Consider the following 22,503-nt stretch of genomic DNA (forward strand, 5'->3'; position numbering starts at 1 on the left):
CAAATGTTTTTCATAGTTCTACTAATATGCAAAGTTTCATTAAAATTAATCAGTGATACTGATGTAGGTTTACTCATGAATCAGATTAATAATTAATTTTATTTATTTCTTTTATTGAAACTTTGTTTAGTTTTTGAAGCATGATGTTTTTAATGATATTGGCTGCATTCATATTCATTCATTCCATTTGTAATATAATAATTTATCATTCATGAATGAAATGCCTGACTAATATGACCATTATTTTCCATTTAATAGGCAAGAGCAGGAACAGTGAATCTCTTACTACTGAAGGTAAGGTTTAATAAGAGCTATTAACAGTTTAATAATTTGCCAATTAACATATTTTATTACTATATTATTGATTCCACCTATCAGAAAGGGTTTTTAACGAAGTTACTGTTGAACAAACTTAGTAATATTTCAGTGAATGGACACTAAGCTATTTAATCTTATAAACTAATTGTTAATAAATTGATTTATACATTGTTCTTTATCCTGTGTCATATGCTGAAATTTTTCCATTACAGAAAATAGAGGCGAGTTTTTAGAGAAGCTTCAGAGGGCTCGTAGCCAAGTGAAACCCAATACATCTTCAACCCCAATACTTTCAAAACCAGGATCGACAAGGATTGTTGTCGGTAACTGGTCTCTCTCCTCCAGAAAAGATTCAGAACTTCATATACATAATTCAGATGGGCAGCAGGTATATATTTTTCTCTCTGTTCATTAAAAAATAATCAATCAGCATTTCAGTTTCAATTGATGCTATATCCATAATTGTAGTTTTGGGAATCTTATTTTTATTATTCTTAACTTTTCATTTCTCAGTATTGTTAATAAAATTATTTTTATTAATTTATTATGGTCATTTTATAGCAAAACTAACACCATATTTGTGGTTGAAATATTACCTAAAATAATGAAAAATAAAGCAATATTGATTTAGATCTTCCTTATAATTCTTTTATAAATTGCAATAATTCTATTAAAACTTATATTTTCCCAATTAAATTTACCCTTGTATTCTGGGTTGAGATTACCACCAGACAAACAAAGCTAACATTTCCTAAATGCAAAAAAAAACTTATATATTAATCTGAAAATGGCATTTGCCTTTTTTGAAATATTTTTCTGACATATACTTCTTATAATTTTAGATACTATTTAATAATTTTAAAATATTTACTGTCTCATTATTTTTTTTTTTTTTTATAATAGCAAGCAACTATTCTCCGTGAGGATTTAGCTGGTTTTGTTTTTGAGTCAAATCGTGGAACTAAACATTCATTTACCGCTGAAACTGCTTTGGGTACGGAATTTGCTGCTGGTTGGTCAGGAAAAAGAGGAAAAAGACTTCGTTCTAAAATGGAAGCACTTAGGCATAAGGTTTGAGTAGTTTTCAATATATTTATATATTTTGATCTGTTATTATTTTAACCTCATTATTAAAAACTTATTCTAATGTATAACTTTTTTAAAATTAATAATTGAACGAAATTTTATAGTAAAATTTCAAATTTTGGAACTGATATTCTCTTTAGTTTTGTTTTTTGATGGATTGAACACTAGAGTTAATATTAAAAGTTTTTAATATAAAAATCCGTTAAAAAATAAAAAATTTTAATATCAAAATTTGGCATAACTAAAGCCAAGAAATCGGTCTTTATATTTTCAGCATTGATTCTATAACAATGTATCATTTAATAAATGATTTTTTTAGAACAGAATATAAATTTTGGTAAACTTTTTCTATACAAAAAGGAAATTTATTATTATAAAAGTATTTTACTGAAAACAGTTGAAAATGGAGTTAGGCCAAAACTGGAAGGGTCGTTTAAATATACAATGATTTAACAAAACAAAAAACATTGTTACTGCTATTTTTCTTTTTCTTTTACATTTGTCTTAGTTGAGCTTATTTAGTGGGCTTTCTATCAGATCAACAAGATTTTGATTTTTCTGTTTTATATTTAATTTATCACTTATCTAAAGTGAATTTAGTTATTAAATAAAAAGTAATATATACAAGAAATATTGAAATTAATGTTTTACATTTTTGTTTTTAGTTCATATTTTCAATATCTTATTTGTTTAATTAATTACATATTTAACATATAATTCATATATTTCTCGTTATTCTTAGAGAGGCCTGTAATTAAATTTAGCTGAAATGTTTATTTGTTAACAATTAAATATTCATTTTGATTTATTTATTTCAGCCCATTTTATTTTATTTGTGGAATATAATAGTATACAATAATATATCAATTTATTTTAAATTTTCAATATTCCTTCACTGCACTTATTTGTTCTGTCTTTTTTTTTAAGGTGAAGACACAAGCACAGGAAATTTACGACAAATATTTTAGAGCTGCCCAGGCACAGCCAAGAAGCGTCGTCGCCAAACTTGGTGCTATCGTTGCACAGTTAGAAAGAGCGGTTGAAAAGCAGGTAACTATTTTTTTAAAAATATATGAGCAAGTTGAAACTTCAACTTTATTACTATTTCATTTTTTTTACATCTCACATTGTATTGATGAATACAAATTTTCAAATTTAAGAAGAATTTAATTTTATCTGAAACTCAAAATACTTGAGATGTTTAATTCAGTGATATCTACATTTATATGTCTTTTATTAAGTTTGCCTTCTTAATTGAAGTTTTGATGGGTACACTAGCTATAACATCAAGTATTGGTGTCTTTATTTAAATTTCTATTTCTTATTTTAACTGAATTTCTCGGACTGTATACTTGTATGTTGTAAACTGTTGAAACTATCGGTATTGGCATCATTGTTTCATCATATTTTTTTTTTCACTTTAATTTTATTATTATTTCCTCACTTAATTTATGTAGTCTCAAATAAAGTAGTTCATATTTGGACTGTGAAAAGTTAACATAGAGCAATGAAATTTAGTTTACATTTGTATAACATTGAGTGATAATTAGATGTTATGTTAATTAGTATTATCCAAGGATGATGAATGCTCTTGTTAATCAGAGCAGTTATTTTACCTTTTTTTTTTTTTTTTTTTAACCTGCCATTATGCACGCTTCCAATACACACTAACCCTCTAATTCAAGGACTATCAACACTAGACTTACCAGATACGAGACAACGTTTACGAAGGAGCTGGAATAGGGACCTCTTAAATTGATTTTTAAATTTCAGTTTTAATGGAGAGGCATCATTGGATGACCTTAACCTTCATGCCTTCATGACTTTTTTTTTTTTTCTCTCTCTCTCTCTCTACATCTCATTCGCTGGTTGTAAAAATACTTTTGCAGTTGTGGTTAAACTAAATAAAGTAAAAAAAAAACAAAAACAAACAAAAACCTGCCATTACTGTAGTTCTAGTTTAAGCTAGTTTTTTTTGGGCCATGAGATCATTTTATTGTTAGATGAAAGATGAGTACTTATTCTACTGTAAACATATTATTTGCATACATTATATAAATGTAACTAATATTATTTAGTTTTCTTTAGTTATTTGTAAACTTCCCGTATAGTGAAAATAAAATATCTGAGATATCAGCTTGTGCCATTATTGATATCTCCGGATTTGGTCTTTTTTGTTTTTTTTACTTGTGTTTTAAGTCTAGCATAAGATGCATAGAAATGCTAAAAGGGTGTAAATTTTGAATTGTTAAATTGCTTTTTCCTTTTTCAGATGTGGTCTGTTGGCTCCCACAATAGAGATATCGCTTTGGCTGATGCTATAACTAATCTTAGTGAGGTGTTGGAACAACAAGTTTCGGCTTATGAAGTGCAAAGCAGCGGGCTAGTTCAAGCGCTTCTTTCATTGTTTACCAATTATAAATATACTGTTAACCTATTTAAGGTATTGTGTGGTTTTTATTTCGAGTATTTTTACTTTAATTCATTTATTGTAGTTATATAAAAATTACTTGTGTATATTTTTTCATAGAGTAAAGTTCAAGATGGAGGAAACCAAAGAGCGGCTGTGATTTTAGTTCATAAATTAGTATCGGTTTTAGAATCTATAGAAAAACTGCCTCTGTATCAGTATGAAAATCCAGGATCATGCTTTGGTCTTCAGGTACTTATTATGTTATTGTCTCATTATTGTACTCATTATATTATTGTTGCTTTCATTGTTGTAGAATTTTTAAAATCAATCGAAAAATAGAAAAAAATCTTTTTAAGTTTAATTTATTGAAGAAAATCATAATATTAGCAGGATTACAAAAACAAAAGTTTACAAGTACTTATTATTACTGTTAAATTATTCGTGTTTGTAAAAAATCAACAAATATTCTGACTAATAGAATCTTAATAATCGTAATAGCCATTATAACTATTACGTGTGTATATATTATCTACAACTGCATTTCCATATTATTTAAGGTGGCTTAGCATTTGAGCATTATTGTTATTCTGAAAAATAAAAAGTATAAAAATAAACTTATAATATTAATATAAAGAATAATAAAATTCAGATTCTTATTAATCGTCAATTGAGTTGGTATTCTATAAAAAGTCAGTTTTTTTTAATATTATAAAAAAGTAGGACTTCAGAAATACAGAGATTGTTGCTGTGTCAACTCAAAGACTTTCCTTTTTTTTACCACTTTGGCTACGAAGATCAATACAAGAATTCCTTGCTGCATATTCACTAATATTGATTCGATACAAATTTTATTAACTTAATTTTTAGCTTATATTATTTTATAATTTTACAAACTTTCAATCGAACATTTGGAATGTTGCAAGATTTATAGATTTTGAATTATTGGAAAAATTAAGAAACCAAATTTGAACGGATTTTCATGAGAAACGTATTATAAAAGCGTATTGCTTTTAATTCTTATGTATAAACTTAAGTTCATGATACCTTTGTTAATACTGATCCGATTAATTTTTTTTTTTTTTTGCAGAAAATTTAAAATTAATATAAAAAAAAACTTTTTTCTAAAAGGGGTCTCTAAATTAGATAGATCCATTAGAGTTAAACATATTTTGCTATAAAATGTAAACTTTTTTTTTTTAATTAGGTGCAAACATAATTTTATTTTAAATATAAGAAGATGTTCAGGATTGCGTTTAAAAAAAGAACAAATAGTTCATAACTATTTGTTTTGTTTTTTTACCACAACCCTGACCATCTTATATTTAAGTTTTACGGTCAACTATATTTATATAATAATTTTATTTTCTTCAGACCTTTTTTTTCCTACTTTTTCTCAAGTATTAATGTTATATTAAAAAGAGAAGAAGAAGAATTTAGTTATAAGACTTTTAGTAAGTTTCACTTGGTTATTGTGCAATAGCCGATTTGGTGCACAGGCATCAAGTACGGAAACCCTACAAAACAAAATAAGAAACAAGAAAATTGGTCCAACCATTTTCTAAATAATTATTGTACTGAGAGACAGGCCAATGTTCAAAAATGCTTTTTTTGGACTCGGCCTGTTCTAATTGGATATATCCATTGAAACCTACATGGAGAAAATTTGACCCAATACACTAGTTTCTTACCGAGGTGATAGCAAATTTAAAAAAAAGTATAAAATTGCTCTAATGCACTTATGACCTTAAATTATTTATAAATAAGTTTTGTAGGTTTTAGTATAGTTATTCTTTCTTTGTTGTAGATATTGACCAGAAGAATACGTTTTCGCCTAGAGAAATATTCTGGAGAGAGTAGTTTAATAGACAGAACTGGTCGATCGTTGAAGATGGAACCATTAGCAACGGTTGCCCAGCTTGAAGCGTACCTGTTAAAGATGGTTGCTAAGCAATGGTAAAACTTATTTACATCTTTATTAATATTCATTTTGTTATTAACTTATTTCGTCTGGATTTATTCAATAATCAATATATTTGAAGGGAATTTATTTTATTGATTAAGCAAAGAAGACTTGATAATAGTGAATAATCACTTTCAACTATAACATGTAGATCATTGGTGAACTTAAAAACAAAATTGTATGATTTTTTCATTGTTTTAGGTATGATTATGATAGATCTAGCTTTACATATGTACGTTCCCTTAAGGAAACTGGTGTCCGTTTAACGTTTAGGCACCAGCATGACTTCGATGAGAATGGAATAATTTACTGGATTGGAACAAATTCTAAGTAAGTCGTTAATAAAAATTGCATTCATAGAGTTTATGTTATAATTCATTTGGTCATAATATTGTTATATTTTTTATTTGTTCAGAACATCCGAATGGGTAAATCCAGGACAGTTTGGCTTGGTTGTTGTATCATCATCTGATGGAAGAAATCTTCCTTATGGTCGCCTGGAAGATATTTTAAGCCGAGATTCCTCAGCCCTCAACTGTCACACTAATGATGATAAAAGAGCCTGGTTTTCTATCGACTTAGGTCTCTGGGTCTTTCCAACTGCTTATACATTACGCCACGCTAGAGGTTATGGGCGATCTGCTCTTCGGACCTGGCTATTTCAAGTGAGTATCTTATTTATTTTTAGCTTTAAATTAGTTATTGATTTGAAGAGCATATATCAGTAACTGGCTATATTTTATAAAACAATAACTTTTCTTTTATAGTTCTAATGTTCCCGTGTATCTAGTATATCCTTTTTTACAATATTTGTAGATAATAGTTGTAGATCATCTAGAACAAATAATTTTCTCTAGACTTTCTCTCCTATTCGGAGTTAATGTCCAATTCATTCTGACCTCTCTTCTGGGGTTCATAAGGTGCTACTCACAAGACCAATCAATATAAATTAGTATCCTAAATTATATTGAAAAATAAGCAAATTTCTTCCATGCTGCAAAACATGATAATGGTTGCTAAAAAATTTTTAATGTAGAATTAATGAAACATTGAAAAAAGGGATAAATTGAAACAACAAAGTTTCCCAATGAAGTATGATCAGCAATTTCAACTAATCTAAACATCTGTTAATTTTATCCCCTTAAAAAAAAAAAAAAAAAAAAAAAATGGAAAAGAAATTCTCAGTGTTTTACTCTTCCCATCCAATTCTTGCTTATTTTTATTTAAAATGTATTTATTTTTTTTATATTGTCCGGTGGAGTAGTCAGTATATTGTGCGAATCAGTAACTCTGCTTGTTTGAGCAGCTCAATTTTTGCTTTGTTTTTGTGTTGTTGTTTATAAATTCTGTTAATGATGCTATTAATAAAGTTTTTTTTGAACTGAAATTAATATTAATTCAATAAAATTAATCATAATGAGTGAGAAAAGTTCTTTCTTATCAGAATTACCAATTGATGCACGTTTTAAAAAATGTTACTTTTTATTTCTTAAGTCAATTTCTTTCCACATAGATTTAAATTCCTATTTTGTCTTTCAGGGTTCTCGTGATGGTATCAACTGGATCACGCTTTCATGTCATACTGATGATAATTCTTTGAATGACCCCGGTAGTACTGCAACTTGGGAAGTGGAACAAAGTCCTGAGGAGCCGATACGTCATGTAAGGCTTCAGCAGGCCGGCAAAAATGCTTCCGGGCAGACACATTATCTATCGTTATCTGGTTTTGAAATTTATGGCTCAATTGTTGGTGTCTGTGATGATTTAGGTAAAGATTTGGTATTTGTTATTAATTCATTTAATAAATAATTAGTATAGAATATTATTCATTATTGCATTACATATTCTTTTTACTGCAGGAAAAGTTGCCAAAGAAGCTGAAGCAAGTTTACGCAAACAACGTCGCCTGGTTAGAACCCAAGTTGTTAAGCAGATGATAGTTGGAGCTAGAGTTGTCAGAGGAATAGACTGGAAATGGCGAGACCAAGATGGCATTCCTCCAGGGGAAGGAACAGTGACTGGAGAATTACATAATGGTATGAATATTATATATATATATATATGTTTATTTTTCCTTGGTAATTTTAAAGATTATATTTTAATTGAAATTCAGGAATTAAGTCCATGTGGTTAATTTTATATAATATACTGTAAATAAATTATCAACTTTCAGATACAGATATAGCACAAACAGAAAGAACCTTTTTCTCTCTAGAATACTTACATAATTCATGATCTTTTAAACCGACCATGTACAATACAGCATCAAAGTATAATTTAATCTTCATTAATGATGTTTGGTTCAATTATTTCATAAAAAGTAATTAAAAAAAAATCTGTTATAATTTTCCAATATATTACATAAGTGACAGGTTTGCAGCTACAATCGTTTTAATTTGATTGTCATTACCAGGAAAGCATTTTGTATTAATGAAAAAATTATTGTTATCATACATTGTTATACATTTTTTTAAAATAACAACTCTTGACAACCATAAGTATGCATCTTAAAATTTTCTATTTTTGAACTAGAAGTGATGAAATCTTTATTTAAAGAAGTATATTAACCTTGATTTTGCCTGAAAACTTGTTTTTACTAAAAAATATTAATTAAAATTGCCTGCAAAAAAATATTTAAAATAATAATCAACTTCTGGAACAATAGCAGCTAAAAGGTTAATAGATGAGTAACTTAAGTCAAGAAATTATGCCAACATAATTTTAGTTCCAGTATTCAGTCCTAATAAAGAATAAAAATTAACTCTTACAATCTAATTATGATTTTTCTCTTATAATCCACGAAATAGGTTCTTTAATCTGCAAAAAAAGTTCATGAGAGATGAAACTTGGTAATATAGTAAATTTTGATATCCTAAAAATCGCACAAAGTTTGAGATCTTGAAAATGCTGCAAATTATCAGTGGTTTATTATTTGAATTATTTCATAATATCAGTAAATAAGTAATGAAATATCTGGTATGTTTTTGGATTGTAAATATTTTGAAGTGTAAAATCTCAAAGTTTTGAGGGGGTTTTAGGTTTTTTTTTCTTGGTATTAAAAAGAGTCAGTGTCAAAAACAATAAACCTAAATAAGTCCAATACTCTATATGTTTGTCATTTTAATATTTTTTCTTTTCTTTCGGTAATAATTTGAGAAAGTAATACTTAAATACTGAGGATTTTTCCTCAATCTACATGAACGGCTGAAATATGGCCTCAGAAGACTTTTTATTAACCGCCATTTTGAAAAGGAAAGATGGATTATTTTTTAATATCATCATGGAGTGATCTGTAACTTTGTAGCCAATCCTAAAACAAAATCGACCTGGTATTTATAGAGAAAAGCCATAGATGACAGACAGGCGGATCTTTTTTAATTTTATTTTTGGATTTTACTTACTTGTCAGGTGTTAATTGTCCACTAGGTCTTGGTTGATAAGAAAGGTTCATTATTGATAATAATAAATCAAAAATAGTGCCAAATTCGTTTTTTTTTTTTTTTTCCCAAAACATTTGTTTGATGCATCTTAGAAAAAAGAAAGTGTATAAATTATGCTTTTCTTCCGAAATTGTTGAACCTTGTAAAGTACTTTAATTTTTATATTCACTTCATAATTAATATTAATTTAGATATCCCGAAAAAAATTTATTTTTATCTTATTAAGGAAAATTCCACTTATTACTTAAGATAGATGAAATAATATACAAGTTGGTATTTGACTATGGTTACTCCTAACAATCATTTCCTTATTTAGAATTTTAATATAATTGTAGTAGAAATACAACTTTATTATATTACAGGTTGGATTGATGTCACATGGGACCATGGTGGTTCTAATTCGTACAGAATGGGTGCTGAGGGCAAGTATGATCTCAAACTTGCTTCTGATCCTGAAACAACAAATAAACCTGCTTCACCTTCAGGTAAATTGTTATATTTTTATTTGGAACATAATTAATATTTAAAAAAATGAGAATTAAACCATTTATGTCATTTTATATCTGTCCAGCCAAATCCAGAACAAGTCACAACGAACAAGGATCTGTCCTCAGTAAATCAAGTTCCACCCCAAGTCTAGCTGACAATGCTGAGCAGTGTAAAGTGTCAGTCGCAAGTACAGATCAAGCTACATCTGCTGACAACTTAGCTGCTAAGGTCAGAAAGGATTAGATATTTATAATATTTAAAGATTGATTATTGTGCATTTAAAGTTTATTACATAGTCAGTTGTTGCTGTGTGTATGTTATGGATTGAATAAATTTCTTTTTGTTTTTTGGAAACACAGCAAGCTGCGGCAGCCCTTACAGACAGCGTTCTATCTATGTCAGTTGCCAGAGCCGGAGCGATTGTTGCTACAAATGACATGTTGGCAACAGACCTAGCTACAATCGTTGAAGCAATACCTATACAAGGTGAGTGTAAAAAGTTGGAAGACCTTAACTGTATAGAATAGATTGTGCTGGAGACTTTGATTTTTATGAATGGTAGCATATGATAGCAAATGCATATAGCTGTTTTTTAAATTGATTACATTAATTGTATGAAATATATTTAAAATTATTTAATAGTAAATTTTTGATTTTTTTTTTTTTTTTTTTAGTCAAACTCTAGTCATTTGATTATTACTTTTTCAGATCTTTCAATCCGTGACCATGATTCTTCTAATAATATGGTGAAAAGAAGCAGTTTGGATAACTGTAGCGGAAAGGCCAATATTCACCAGAATAACACTGCAGTTACTTCTTTGATGGGGAAACCATTCTTTCAAACTAAAATCAATAAAGTAAATATCCATTTATATCTTGATTGAATTGTTTTTATATTTGAAGGGTTCCCTCTTAATAGATAACTACAAGATATTAGTATAATGATTTTTCAGAATGAAAAGCTTCTTAATGACTTGTTCTGACTGGTGCTGGCATTTAATCAGTCCTTAATTCTTAATGAAGGTTCTTATGAGCTGAAATGTTAATGTGGCCTAAAATACGAAAGTTTTTTATTTATCCCCGAAAAATTTGAAAAAATACCGGTTATAACCTTTTAGAGGGAACTCTTTATTTTATCTAAAACTTATTGGATAATCTTGTACCATTAGCCTCACCTTTTTTTAACTTGATTGATTTATTTTGTGTGAATAGGCTATTTTTTTACACTGTTACTTATTCCTTTATAACCTCTTTTAAATGTTAAAACTATTTAGTTTCTTTAACATTAACCTTTAGTGGTAAATTGAATGTCCCTACATTCATAGCCTTACCTTATCATTGCATTGGTTGATTTATTGGATTGATATTTGATATTTATGTTTTAAACCTAATCCAATAAATAAATTTTGTTTTCAGTTTAGCAGCTGCTGTGAAGACAACGGAGAGAGGGAAAAGGGTACTGACATTCTCCGAAACAACACCAACAGCTTCCTTTCAGGTGATCTGCTCCCTTCATCTCTTCTTGTCGGAACATCTACACCAGGTATAAACTTTACGCAATAGTTGGGATGGAACAATTATTAAAATAGGTCATTTTCGAAATAATACGCTCAAGAATGGAAGCCAGTAGGTTAGGTAGCTTTTTAAAGATTGAAAATAATTTTGAAACATTTTTTGGTACAGCATGCTTTATTTGCCAGAATTGCATTGAGGAAGTTGTAAATAGCTGCTAAAAATTGTGTTATATCTTGTAAACTAACTATGGTTCCCTTTCAAGTCCAAACGATTAAGTGACTGTTTTGAAAAATAAATAAAAAGTTTGATGCACGATTTTCATTGTATTTAAACAACTAATTTTTTTTTTTTTTTTGTTTTAAATTTGTGATATTTACTACCAAATTTAATACTCCTTCAACCCTCCAGAAAATTAATTGACGAAATTAAAGTTAACTCCTTTGTATTTCGTATTTATATTTGCTTTATTTTAGGCCTTGTATCAAGCACCCTTCAACAATCTGTAAAAATTAACGTGTCAAGTGGTAGTGACTTGTCAGATCCAAAGGATGAAAAATCTCTGAGATACAAAATTAAACAACCCTTAAGCGAAAGTAAGTCTTGTGCAATTAATATCCTCACGATCTCTTTTCTGTTTAAAAGTTTCTAATTTCCTTTTTATTTTTTTGTTTTTCATCAAAATTTTTTTTTCCAATTTCCTTTCTTTTCTTTTATAATTTCTGATTTCATCGTCACTGCCATTGCCACTGTTTCTTTTCTTTTTTTTCTCTGAAGTTTTTGTTGTTTTTCCAAAAAAAAAAAAAAAAAAAGGATTTTTTTCATTGTTATTGGAAACGTATTGTATTCTTTTTAATTATAGTGTCTTGCAAAAAAGAAAAATGTGACAGCAAAGAAAAAGATAGTAGAGGTGCAAATCCAATGAGTATATCAGTTCCTAATCTAACCTGTACTGCAAATACTGCACCTTTGGAGCAAGGTAATGATATACATAAATAGAAGAAATTTATAGTTATCGAAAGATATAGTTTTACTCAGTTTATAGTTATCGAAAGATATAGTTATACTGAATTTCTAATAATATTATAGCTACAAACTTTAGTAATTTTTTTTTTTACATTTAATTCCTTAATAAGTAACTTCGATCATCTGGTTGTTTCACATAAAATTTCAGTTTGTGGTATGACATTAAAAAATTATGAATAAATAAATTGAATTTTGCAGAATTATCATAATTTGTTCCATTGGTTTTTATACACTTCTCTCTAGTTTGTGTTTTCAATTAGTCCTTAATAGTAAAAATAAATCAAATAATCTAAAACTTAATAATAGTTCTGGTAAAAATTGAACCTTTTTTGTATCATGATTTTAAAATACCTGTTCTCATTGAATATGATATTTGCTTGGTGGTGGTGATGGGCTTGGCAAATATGTTGGTTGCGATACTATTTTAATTAGCCAGCTTCCGTCTTGCGAAAATAACTAATTTGAATTTTTTTTCTGCTACTTAGCATTTGCAACTAGATAGACCTGGGTTTTTTTTAATCTTGAGCTGTTTTCTTCATTAAGAGGCAGATAAAAGTATTCTCGATTTCATGTTATTTTTAGATTTATCATTCCACACTCCAGACCTAAACCATTTGAAACATACAGATTGTTATACTAAAGAAATAAATTAAAAATCTGTGGCTGTAATTGAAGGAAGTAAATATATGAAAGGCATTGTTATAGTAGTAGGATTAATTTTAAATGTTTATAATAAAGGAAGACACGGACTAATAATATATGTATTTGTAAACTTCTTGTTTCATATAAACATTATGTTATAACATATTTATGTTTCCCTTGGCTTTTATGTACAGTATATAAAACCCTATTTATATGTTTCCAGCATTTTAGAGTCATGGAAAAACATATTTTGACCTTTACAGATGTCAGTACACTTACAAGAGTTTTCAGAAGACTTATGGAATATCTTATATACTATCTCCAAAACTGGCATTTGTTGTGACACAACCAGATTCCAGATTCATTTAGTTTTAATCAAAATAACATTTAATTGACTAAGTTTCAGTTATTATAACAGTTAAAATTTCATTGTCGTGTATCCGTTACAGCTTAATCGACTCAATTTAAATTTAAAATGCTGGTTGCAGGGGTTTTCTGTGTATTATTTAAATAGTTATTAATTTGTTTTTGTAAATTGCTTTGGTGTTGGGTTATTATTATTAGTTATTCTTCAAATGTTTAATGCTTAACTCATTTTTTTTAATTTTTAATATTTTTTATTATCTGTATATTATGAAATTTAGTAATATTAAATTGTACTATCTGAAAAAAAAAGATATTTTGAAAAAATTCATCTTATATCCTTACGTGAAATGATTCAACTTTTCAACCATATTATTATATAGTGTGTTTTTGTCGATTTGGGAATAAAATAAAAATTAAAATAATTTTCGATCAGAGTTTCTGATTGAATATAGTATTTTGGAAAGTAGTTTATAAGAAATAAATTTAAAGTTAATTTTATATCTTATATTTCATTCTCATATATCAGTGAACCTCTACATAAATGAAGAAAAAAAAAATTATCCAATTAAATTAGTTAAAAATTTGTTGGGCTATTAATAATGGATAAAATTGATGATTAATTCAACTAATAATAGACAGTTATATTATATTTTAAATGTAATTATAGTCTGATTTATGATGACATATGATGTATACGTGATATGACAGTATGAAATGTATAAATCTCTATATTTTTTTATTCTTAATTATCCATTAGTTAATATACAAAATTTGTGATTATTTCTGTGATTTTAGGCACTGGAACTGGTCTTTTGGAAACATTTGCAGCAATGGCTCGCCGTCGCGGTAACACGAGTAATTCAGCAGCCAATAACACGGCTAACTCTAATTCTAATTCAAATCCCGTAGCAAATCTTTTCCCAAGAGGGCAGAGTTCTGTCACCAGTTTAGTTAGGCTTGCACTGTCCTCAAACTTTCCAGGTATTTTTATATATTTAAGAATGAAATATCTTTTACTCCAATCTTCTATTTTCTATGCTTATGAAAATGCTCTCCTCGAAACAGAACTTATGGTTGTATTGGAAACCTGTTTTCTTCGTTTCTATTTGACTATAGTGTTGCAAGTTCACAGATTTTTATGAAAAAATCTTGATGTTTAAGAGGATAAAATAGGATATTTGTTTGATTCCCGAAGAAGGAATTCTTAGGTTAGACAGTAAAGCATTCTGGTGATCTTTTTACTCTTGACCAAATAAATTCTTTTGTTGCCATAAAGTCCCGTACTTTGCTGGAATCCTAAGTATAATAGATGTATCTTTAGCTCCTCTAGCCTTTTGGTTTGAGCATTTAGATTTGTAATCCAATAAAAATTTGTTGGGATTTTAAGTTTCTCTTGATAAATCTTATTTCTCTAGTGATATTCTGTCATTTGTAAATAAGATAAGGCCTGTAATAAAGTCAAAAGATTATAAATCTAGAAAAAGTAGATATAAAAAAAAAAAGATATCTTATTAGGTTGAAAAAGGTAGTATGACACTACTAGTAGTAGTGTCCATGAGCTCCAATGTACATCGTTGTCATTACTTATTCCTTTTTTTATCACCACTTTATTATTATATTCATAAAATTAAATTTTAAAATAATAGTCTTTATTTATTGAAAATTTATGTATTTCATTATCATTGCATCCACGCATCAACTCTATCTAAGGACTACAGAACATGATATATTCAGAATATAAATATGTTTAACCCCTCCAATTTTCCAAATTTTTGGACTATATCTAACCGACTAACTCAATAATAACATTACTTCTGTATAAATAATAATTACACAAATAAGTTCTGTTTTTTAATTCTAAACTATATTTTCTTATACTATATCTAGCATAAAAATAATAACTGTTTATTTTCTTTTTCATTTTTAACTTCACTTTTGTTTTATCAGTTCCGTTTATTTCCTATACTATTTTACTATTACTATTCTACAATTACTATTTTTGTACTGTTATAATTGTTCTAGATAAATATATTAATTATATTGTTTTTTTTACTTAGAAAAATGATACATTTCAATGAAAAAGCATTACAAAAAATAATGTGTATATTGTTTACATTTTAAGTTAATTAGAATACAATCATAATTTTTTTTTTATTTATTTCAGTTATTATCTGTTAATAGTAAACTCTGAATTAAGTTTCAATTTATTCCTGTTTTGAACCTTATGTAGTTTGTACAGTATGAAAATAATTATTTTTTATGAAATGGCCTTTTTCCTGTACTATTTTTCTGGAGGTAATGAGAAACGTATTTAACTTTTAGAAATCAATAGTTACCTAACCCCTGATTTTCTTTTTTATAATTTTGTATCATAAATTTAACAATGCATGGAGCATGTTCCGTTGCACGATGTTTTAATTAAACTTGTAAAATTTTGAAACCTACTGGTTTTCATTTAAATTAAAAATGAACGGTTTTATAATACATGGCTTGGTATTTCGCTGTGTAATTGAAGTGTTTAATGTATTTTTGGTGAATCCAAGATTGGGTAGAACATTAGATGGGAAATATAAGAGTGGAGTGCTACCATTGGACCGATCTCATAATGGTTGGGGAGCAGTAATTAATATTTATGTGAAGGAAGTACATATGTCAATTGTGAAATGCATTATAATTCAGTTTTTGGCACATGAGAGTATCCATCCTGCTATTTTGCTTAAATTTTGTGCACAGTTTAGTTTAAACACTTTTTCAGTGACAAAAATTTTCTAAAGGATAAGAAAGAGTTGAAAGTGAATCCCTTGTTTGTCAGTTGTGGACAAGGTTGGTAGAAAATCATATTAAAACTATTTGTCACTTTATTGAAGAGAACAGTTAATGCTCTCTCTTTGATCAAGTAAAGGATTCTTTTTAGAACAAAAGACATCATCAATCTTGGAGAAATCATTATGCTGCATGATATCGCCTGTTCATTGAAACAGGACAGCGTTTCACCAATGATATGGTTAATAAGAGTTTGTTATGAAACTGGCTCTTTTTTTTTTTTTTCTACTATGAATGAATAAAAAATCTTCAGATTTTGTGGGAAAAGTTAATAAATAAATAAATTGGTTAATATGTTGGTATATTTAATTTGATTTTTTTTTTTTAATGTTTATGTTATTTTAAAAATGTGATCAGATTTCATATTTGTTTTTAAAAAATTATTATCAATAAAATATAATTAAGACTTTTTATTTTTCTGTTTTTCTTGGCTTATACTGAGTTTTGTCAGAATCACATAAGCGGCCGCTTTACATAAGAAATTCAGATCAATTTGGTTGAACCAACAATAAATGGTTTAAAATAGATTATTATACATTACGTTTACAATCCTGGTTTCAGATATAAATATGGATGAGCAGTAGTAATTGTTTTTTAAATTTGTCTTGGAACTAAAGTGTAATTTGAGGTTGATGTATATGTATATATATATTTTGATGAATTTTAAAAGTCAAATTATTGTTTATATTTGAATGGCCTTCGTATAACTTTAGTTAATCAAGACTGATGATAAATGTTTTTGGTTTTTTTTTTATTTTCTCTATGTATGAACACGGCAGTGCTATAAACAAGTGAACTTCTCTTATCTTAAATATAAGTTAGTTCATTGTTTTTAGTTTATTATTTGTTTGCTTTTTAGATTTAGCTCTTATAATACTAGCTGTTTCATTTTGGTAAAAAAAAAAAAGAAATGTAAAAAGTTAATTCAAAGAATTCATGTGTTATATAGCATATTATTTTATTTTATTTTGAAATTGTGATTAGCATAAAATATTATAAAAATTGTCACTATTCACTGATAGATTTTTTTAACTTAGCTTACTCATAGAATAGCGCTAACAAATTGCACAAATGTATTTAAGGTTTTTGTATAGGTGGTCTGTTAAGTACAGCACAAAGCTATCCATCACTGACGACCGGAGGAGGTGGTGGAAGTGGCCATGCCCCCGGGCCTCAATGCCAAGCCCTCACGATGAGTCTTACTTCTACATCAAGTGACAGCGAACAGGTTAGCTTGGAGGTAAATTCTGTAAGCTTATTTTTTCAATTTTAATATTTTTCTTAATGTATTTAAAAGTGTTTTTGTAATTAATTCCATAAAAATAAAAAGTGAAGTAACAGTGTATAAAAAATTCCGATACAGTGTGCACATTAGACAACATTCACTTCCCACTTTACTTCAAGTTAATATTTATTCTTATTTGTTCGTACATTCCATCTCTGTAAGGGGATATAACTTTTTTTAACTAAATTATTTTTTATTTTAACAGTTTTAATATTTCAAGTATTTGCAATTTATATTCTATTACATATGATCATGAACATGCACATGATGTTAAGCTAACAAAAAGTCTAGAATATTCATAGTTTTCATTATTTTGACCTCTTATTGTTTCAAAACATTTTCATGATCTGAATGATTTAAATAATCAAACTCAAATATTTGTTGAAACGTTCACGTTAGGTACCTGCAATCGCTCGAGCTATAATACTAACAAATTACACTGAAATTTAGTTATCATAACAGCTATTGAAACACAATAACATTTATGAAACTGGCGGATTGGATAAACTGTACTGCACATGCATCTTCCTGTTAGTTAGCTAAATACATGCTGGGATAGACTTCTTATTTATGTATTTTTGTCACTCTCCATTACCTTCTACGACTTGTGTGTTTCTCTGCCTTACATAATTCCTCACTATGTTAATAATAATATTCCATTATGTTAACAAGGTTAAGCGTGCTACCCTCCTACTTGTATTTTTACTCTCACCACAGTAATTATTTCATCTTAATGGTATTAAATTAAAATTATTTTTTGGTATCGGCTTATGTAATCGGGTATCATCATTTGCAGTATAAAACTGTTGACGAAGCAAAAGGATTTTTCCCTCTATTGAAATAAACAATTATAACAAATGTTTGTTTGTTCGTTGATATACTTTTTCACATCGTAGTGGTGCCTGCAGGACTTCCTAGAGAGCTGCAGGGCCCCAACACTTCTTGCCGAATTGGAGGACGATGAAATGGGCGATGATGAAGAAAATGATGAAGAAGAAAACGAAGATGATGATGAATATACTGGTGAAGTCATGGTGAGTGGAATATGATTTTAATTATTAATAAATCTACCTAACATAATAAATTGGTAATGAAAGGTTTTTATATTAAAAACGGCTTTGTGTTCTCTTAGATATTATGTTCAAACTGTTTCCAAAACAATAACTTAGCAGGGCTCATCGCTCACTTGCATCAGACAACTTTCTTCCTTTACCTTAAAGCCTTGCTGTGCAAATATTTTGATATTGAAGTGAATTAGAATTGAATTCCATCTGTTTTTCTGCGGACAGTACTATTTTTTAGAGATTTTTGTGGAGAAATTTGTTATTGTGCTTATCATTAAGCAGAAATTTTTGAGTGAATGCTCCTCTGTACTATCCAACCTGCTAAATGTGCTAAATTTATCCAAATGCTTTTAAACAAGCTCTTAAGTCGTGCTTGTTCGATTTCATTACTTTTAAAACAAAAAAATAAATATACAAATTCAACCAACATTTGAGATGATAATTTTATAATAACCCCTATGAATTTTGCATTGTTTTCAACATTAGGTCAATTTTTAGCAAACCCTGTGAGCCATATTCAACACCCAAATTTCTTGACTTCAAATACACTTAGCACATTTAACATGCTTAACCAGGGCAGCTATCGTAAGTACTTCATTTTTTTAAAAAAATGATCTTAAATTGTTTTAAAACATTTTATGAATAGGATTTAACAAATATAAGGAATAAAAATGAACTAAACTACTTTCGAATGTCTCCTATTTCTCCTGTTGGACACCATATACGCCAGAAGAAAGGAAAGGAAAATTTATGTTTGTTTAAGAGTAGGAGTGTTCATAAAGTAACATTTAGTTGTTAAAAATAATAAACTGAATGTCTTTTAATTTTCTGCTTGTAGAATTCCTTACATTTTAATATCATGTTCCATTTTCCTTCAATCCTTTTTATTTCCATTAATCCTCTCTTACCTTCTCATCAGGTCGCAATCAAATCGAACGAAAACAAGAAAGTCAAAGTGAAGACAATCACAAGTCATTGTTTGGTGAAGTATCCAATAATTGTTAGTGTTAATATGTATACGAGGTAAATGTGATCTCTAGAAATAATTAGTTAATATTTGTTGTTTATATTATCTAAATTGTCTTTGGTCTTATTTAATAATGAAATGCCAATTTACGAGGTAACTCTGCTGCAAATTATGAGATTTGAAACCATCTGAAGGTCTCTCTTTAAAAAGTTTATAACTGAAAAATTTTATGTAATGATTTTCAATATAAAAAGTTCTCTGTAGACCTTGTCTGACCGCTGACAATGAAGATGGCAATAAATCAGTCCTTGGTTCTTAAAAAAGGTTATCATCTGCCAAAACTGAAAATAAATTATTTGGTCACAGGTAAGATGGTATACTTTTCTCATCCCTAGAAAGATTAATGAAATGAAAGTTATAATCTTTTTAGAGAGAGCCTTTCATTTAACTAAGGTAGTTAAAATAACTTATATTTATAACTAAGCATAAATTTATATAAAGAAAAAATTGGTAGAAATAAGAGGTCGGTATCCTCATCTATGGTGTATACATTATATAGTTGGTATTGAGGAAAATCCTACAACTATATCTAATAAAAACTTATTCATATAGACTATGCATATCAGTTAAAATGTGTGAAATCTCAGTTATTATTGTTTCCCACGAAAAAATGAAAATTTATACCATTTCAACCAATGAAGAGTCAGGGGTTCAGTTCTTTGAAAGGAAGTACTGTTTCTTGAAAAAGGGTTATTCAAGGAGGTAATTGGATCAGGAGTTATTCAAGATCATGCTCAGCCGCCATATTTTTCCTAATTAAAGGTACCTACTTTATAGAGGCTGGTTGGACCAGGAGGGCTACAGAGCCTACAGGGTTGACTCACAGCTACAGTAACAATAAATAGTTATCTGCCATAGCTGGATTTGAGTGCTGGAAGTTAATAGAACAAACAGAGCCTCATTAATTGAGCTATCTCCGGTCTTTCCATTGTCTCCCATACATTTTTATAATTTTACTATTTTCAGTATGGTTATTACAAAAGCTTTTTTTTCCAAACAAGTTTTATTTAAATTTCAGTATAAAATCTACACATGAAAATATTGAATTAACTATACTTGAAAATTATAGTATAATTAATTTATACTACTATCATAATTATAATTTAATGAGGTGTATGTAGTTGACCGTAGATTACTGATTGGAGGACTAGAGAAGATGGTCGGGGGGAGGGAGGGTCTGGTCAACAAAGGAACAACATAAATAAACAAAAAAATTTTTATTTATGCCGACATTTCAACCTGATTTTCAGGTGTTCATCAGGGCTATAAAAACAAAAAGACAACAGCCATCATTTGGAGAGAAAAAAAAAATTATATAAATAAAAATAAAATAGTATAAATAAAAGTTGGAAATATACACAATAATGGAATGAAAATATAAATTAGTTGATTACCAACTATGGACAAGACAGTAGTAGATTGATTACATTATTATTTATATACATATAAATCATTTATTTGTTGCTAACATTTATATGTATATAAATAATAATGTAATCAATCTACTACTGTCTTGTCCATAGTTAGTAATCAACTAATTTATATTTTCATTCCATTATGTATATGTAAACTTTTGCCTTTTCTTTTGATAAAATAATAATGAAGAGTTTCAATTTTTTAATACTGATATTGAGTTTTGAAGCCCCGGTATGTTTCCTGCTTTGTTTTTCAGGAGTCAATATCTTTCTTGGTTAAACTATTAGGTATACTGCAGTATGGCTCAGAGCCAATGAGGATTGCTTCAGGCCTTCCTGGCTTGAGCGTCTCCTGTCTCATTCCCTATTTCTTGGTGCCCAGGGATCCACTTTCGGATAACTTTGTTACTCTTAACTGATTGCTTTAGGATATCAATGCATTTCCATCTATGATCTGATTGGGATTTAAAGACTTAAATACTGCCTGGCTGTCAGGAATTTAAGGGTCTATAGATTTTCTACAGCAGCTATTTCTACGGCATGAATTCAGATCCTGTAATTGAGTAATATAAGATATTCATTCAAAATTAATTATAACTTCTGTTACTGTCTTCTGAAAATTATCTTATTAATTAAAACCATGGAATTGTATATTGTTATTAGCCTTGTGAACCTCGTCAATAAACTTGAAACTTTATATATTTTTATACAAGATGTACCATTTTCCTTATTTTAAATTAATTAATTCTTATGAGTTATAAAGGTAAACTTAAACAATTTTTTATTTTTGGACTTGAATCACTGCCACTGGCTAAGTTTATTTAATATTTAATTTATTATTCTGGTTTAATTATGATTCAAAAGGACCATTTGATAGAGAGGGGAAATACTTCGATAAAGTTAGTGTTAATTAATAATGTGATCAATTAGAATACTTGTAATGTTGAATTTAAGATGCAAAATAACTTATTCACTGAAACCTTTGTGCTAGTAAGTTGAGTCTTTTCAAATTATTTGTGTATATCCCAATTATCTTTTTCGTCACTCGAGATAATCAAGGTTTTACTGTTACTGCATGTTTCATTTCCACTCCGAAAATTTAATTTATTTATATATTTTTCTTGGTTTCGCTTTTACTGTTTTAATTGAAAATTGATTTCCTTGCACTTTCAGAAAACATGCTATAATCACTGTATTTGGTTTTGCATGACATCTTATTTTTGTATGAGTCTTTTATTCATTCAGTCTCAAAAGATAATCTTTTGGGATTTTTCATTGTTATGATTGATTTTAGGTTTTATTTATGTTCATTTTGGTTATTTATTATTATTTTAATATCCCTAAATACGATTGAAAAATAGGTCTTAAAATAAATATCGCTGATTGATGTTTAAAAAGAAATAATTTTTGGCAGTTCATAAAGATCAATTAATCTTACCGAACTTAGTGGACATAGTTACGATAATGGGTGTTGTAAATTTCAGTACTGAGTACTGATTGTGTCCCTCTTCCTAGACTTTAGCCATCTCTCTTCTTTCAGAAATTTTATTCGTGCCTTGATGATCCCTTCAAAGGTTAAATTATTGAAAAGTTTACAAGTTTATATATATATATTGTAATAATTTAAAAATATAAAA

At 28.2% G+C, this 22,503-nt stretch overlaps 1 protein-coding gene across 21 annotated transcripts in view; it reads left to right on the plus strand.

The window, feature by feature from the left end:
* Positions 1-22,503, plus strand: part of Ufd4 (ubiquitin fusion-degradation 4-like) — a 117,154-nt gene that overhangs the window by 79,082 nt on the left and 15,569 nt on the right. For 6 of the 21 annotated variants that reach the window (XM_067048016.1, XM_067048013.1, XM_067048065.1 and 3 more), the window contains 22 exons: positions 259-294; positions 531-706; positions 1,222-1,389; positions 2,332-2,454; positions 3,677-3,847; positions 3,935-4,066; positions 5,622-5,770; positions 5,979-6,107; positions 6,193-6,442; positions 7,317-7,545; positions 7,637-7,813; positions 9,580-9,702; positions 9,789-9,934; positions 10,066-10,192; positions 10,415-10,563; positions 11,123-11,249; positions 11,695-11,814; positions 12,081-12,197; positions 14,048-14,233; positions 17,158-17,315; positions 18,257-18,394; positions 19,344-19,424. In XM_067048016.1, the coding sequence (XP_066904117.1) occupies positions 259-294; positions 531-706; positions 1,222-1,389; positions 2,332-2,454; positions 3,677-3,847; positions 3,935-4,066; positions 5,622-5,770; positions 5,979-6,107; positions 6,193-6,442; positions 7,317-7,545; positions 7,637-7,813; positions 9,580-9,702; positions 9,789-9,934; positions 10,066-10,192; positions 10,415-10,563; positions 11,123-11,249; positions 11,695-11,814; positions 12,081-12,197; positions 14,048-14,233; positions 17,158-17,315; positions 18,257-18,394; positions 19,344-19,424 (3,212 nt within the window). The remainder of the gene's footprint in view (positions 1-258; positions 295-530; positions 707-1,221; positions 1,390-2,331; positions 2,455-3,676; positions 3,848-3,934; positions 4,067-5,621; positions 5,771-5,978; positions 6,108-6,192; positions 6,443-7,316; positions 7,546-7,636; positions 7,814-9,579; positions 9,703-9,788; positions 9,935-10,065; positions 10,193-10,414; positions 10,564-11,122; positions 11,250-11,694; positions 11,815-12,080; positions 12,198-14,047; positions 14,234-17,157; positions 17,316-18,256; positions 18,395-19,343; positions 19,425-22,503) is intronic. The other 15 variants (XM_014420190.3, XM_067048079.1, XM_067048047.1 and 12 more) reach the window with 12 other exon arrangements.

Source organism: Halyomorpha halys, unplaced genomic scaffold, assembly GCF_000696795.3.
Source record: "Halyomorpha halys isolate HHAL.00 unplaced genomic scaffold, Hhal_1.1 Scaffold263.1, whole genome shotgun sequence".
Classification (NCBI taxonomy): Eukaryota; Metazoa; Arthropoda; class Insecta; order Hemiptera; family Pentatomidae; genus Halyomorpha; species Halyomorpha halys.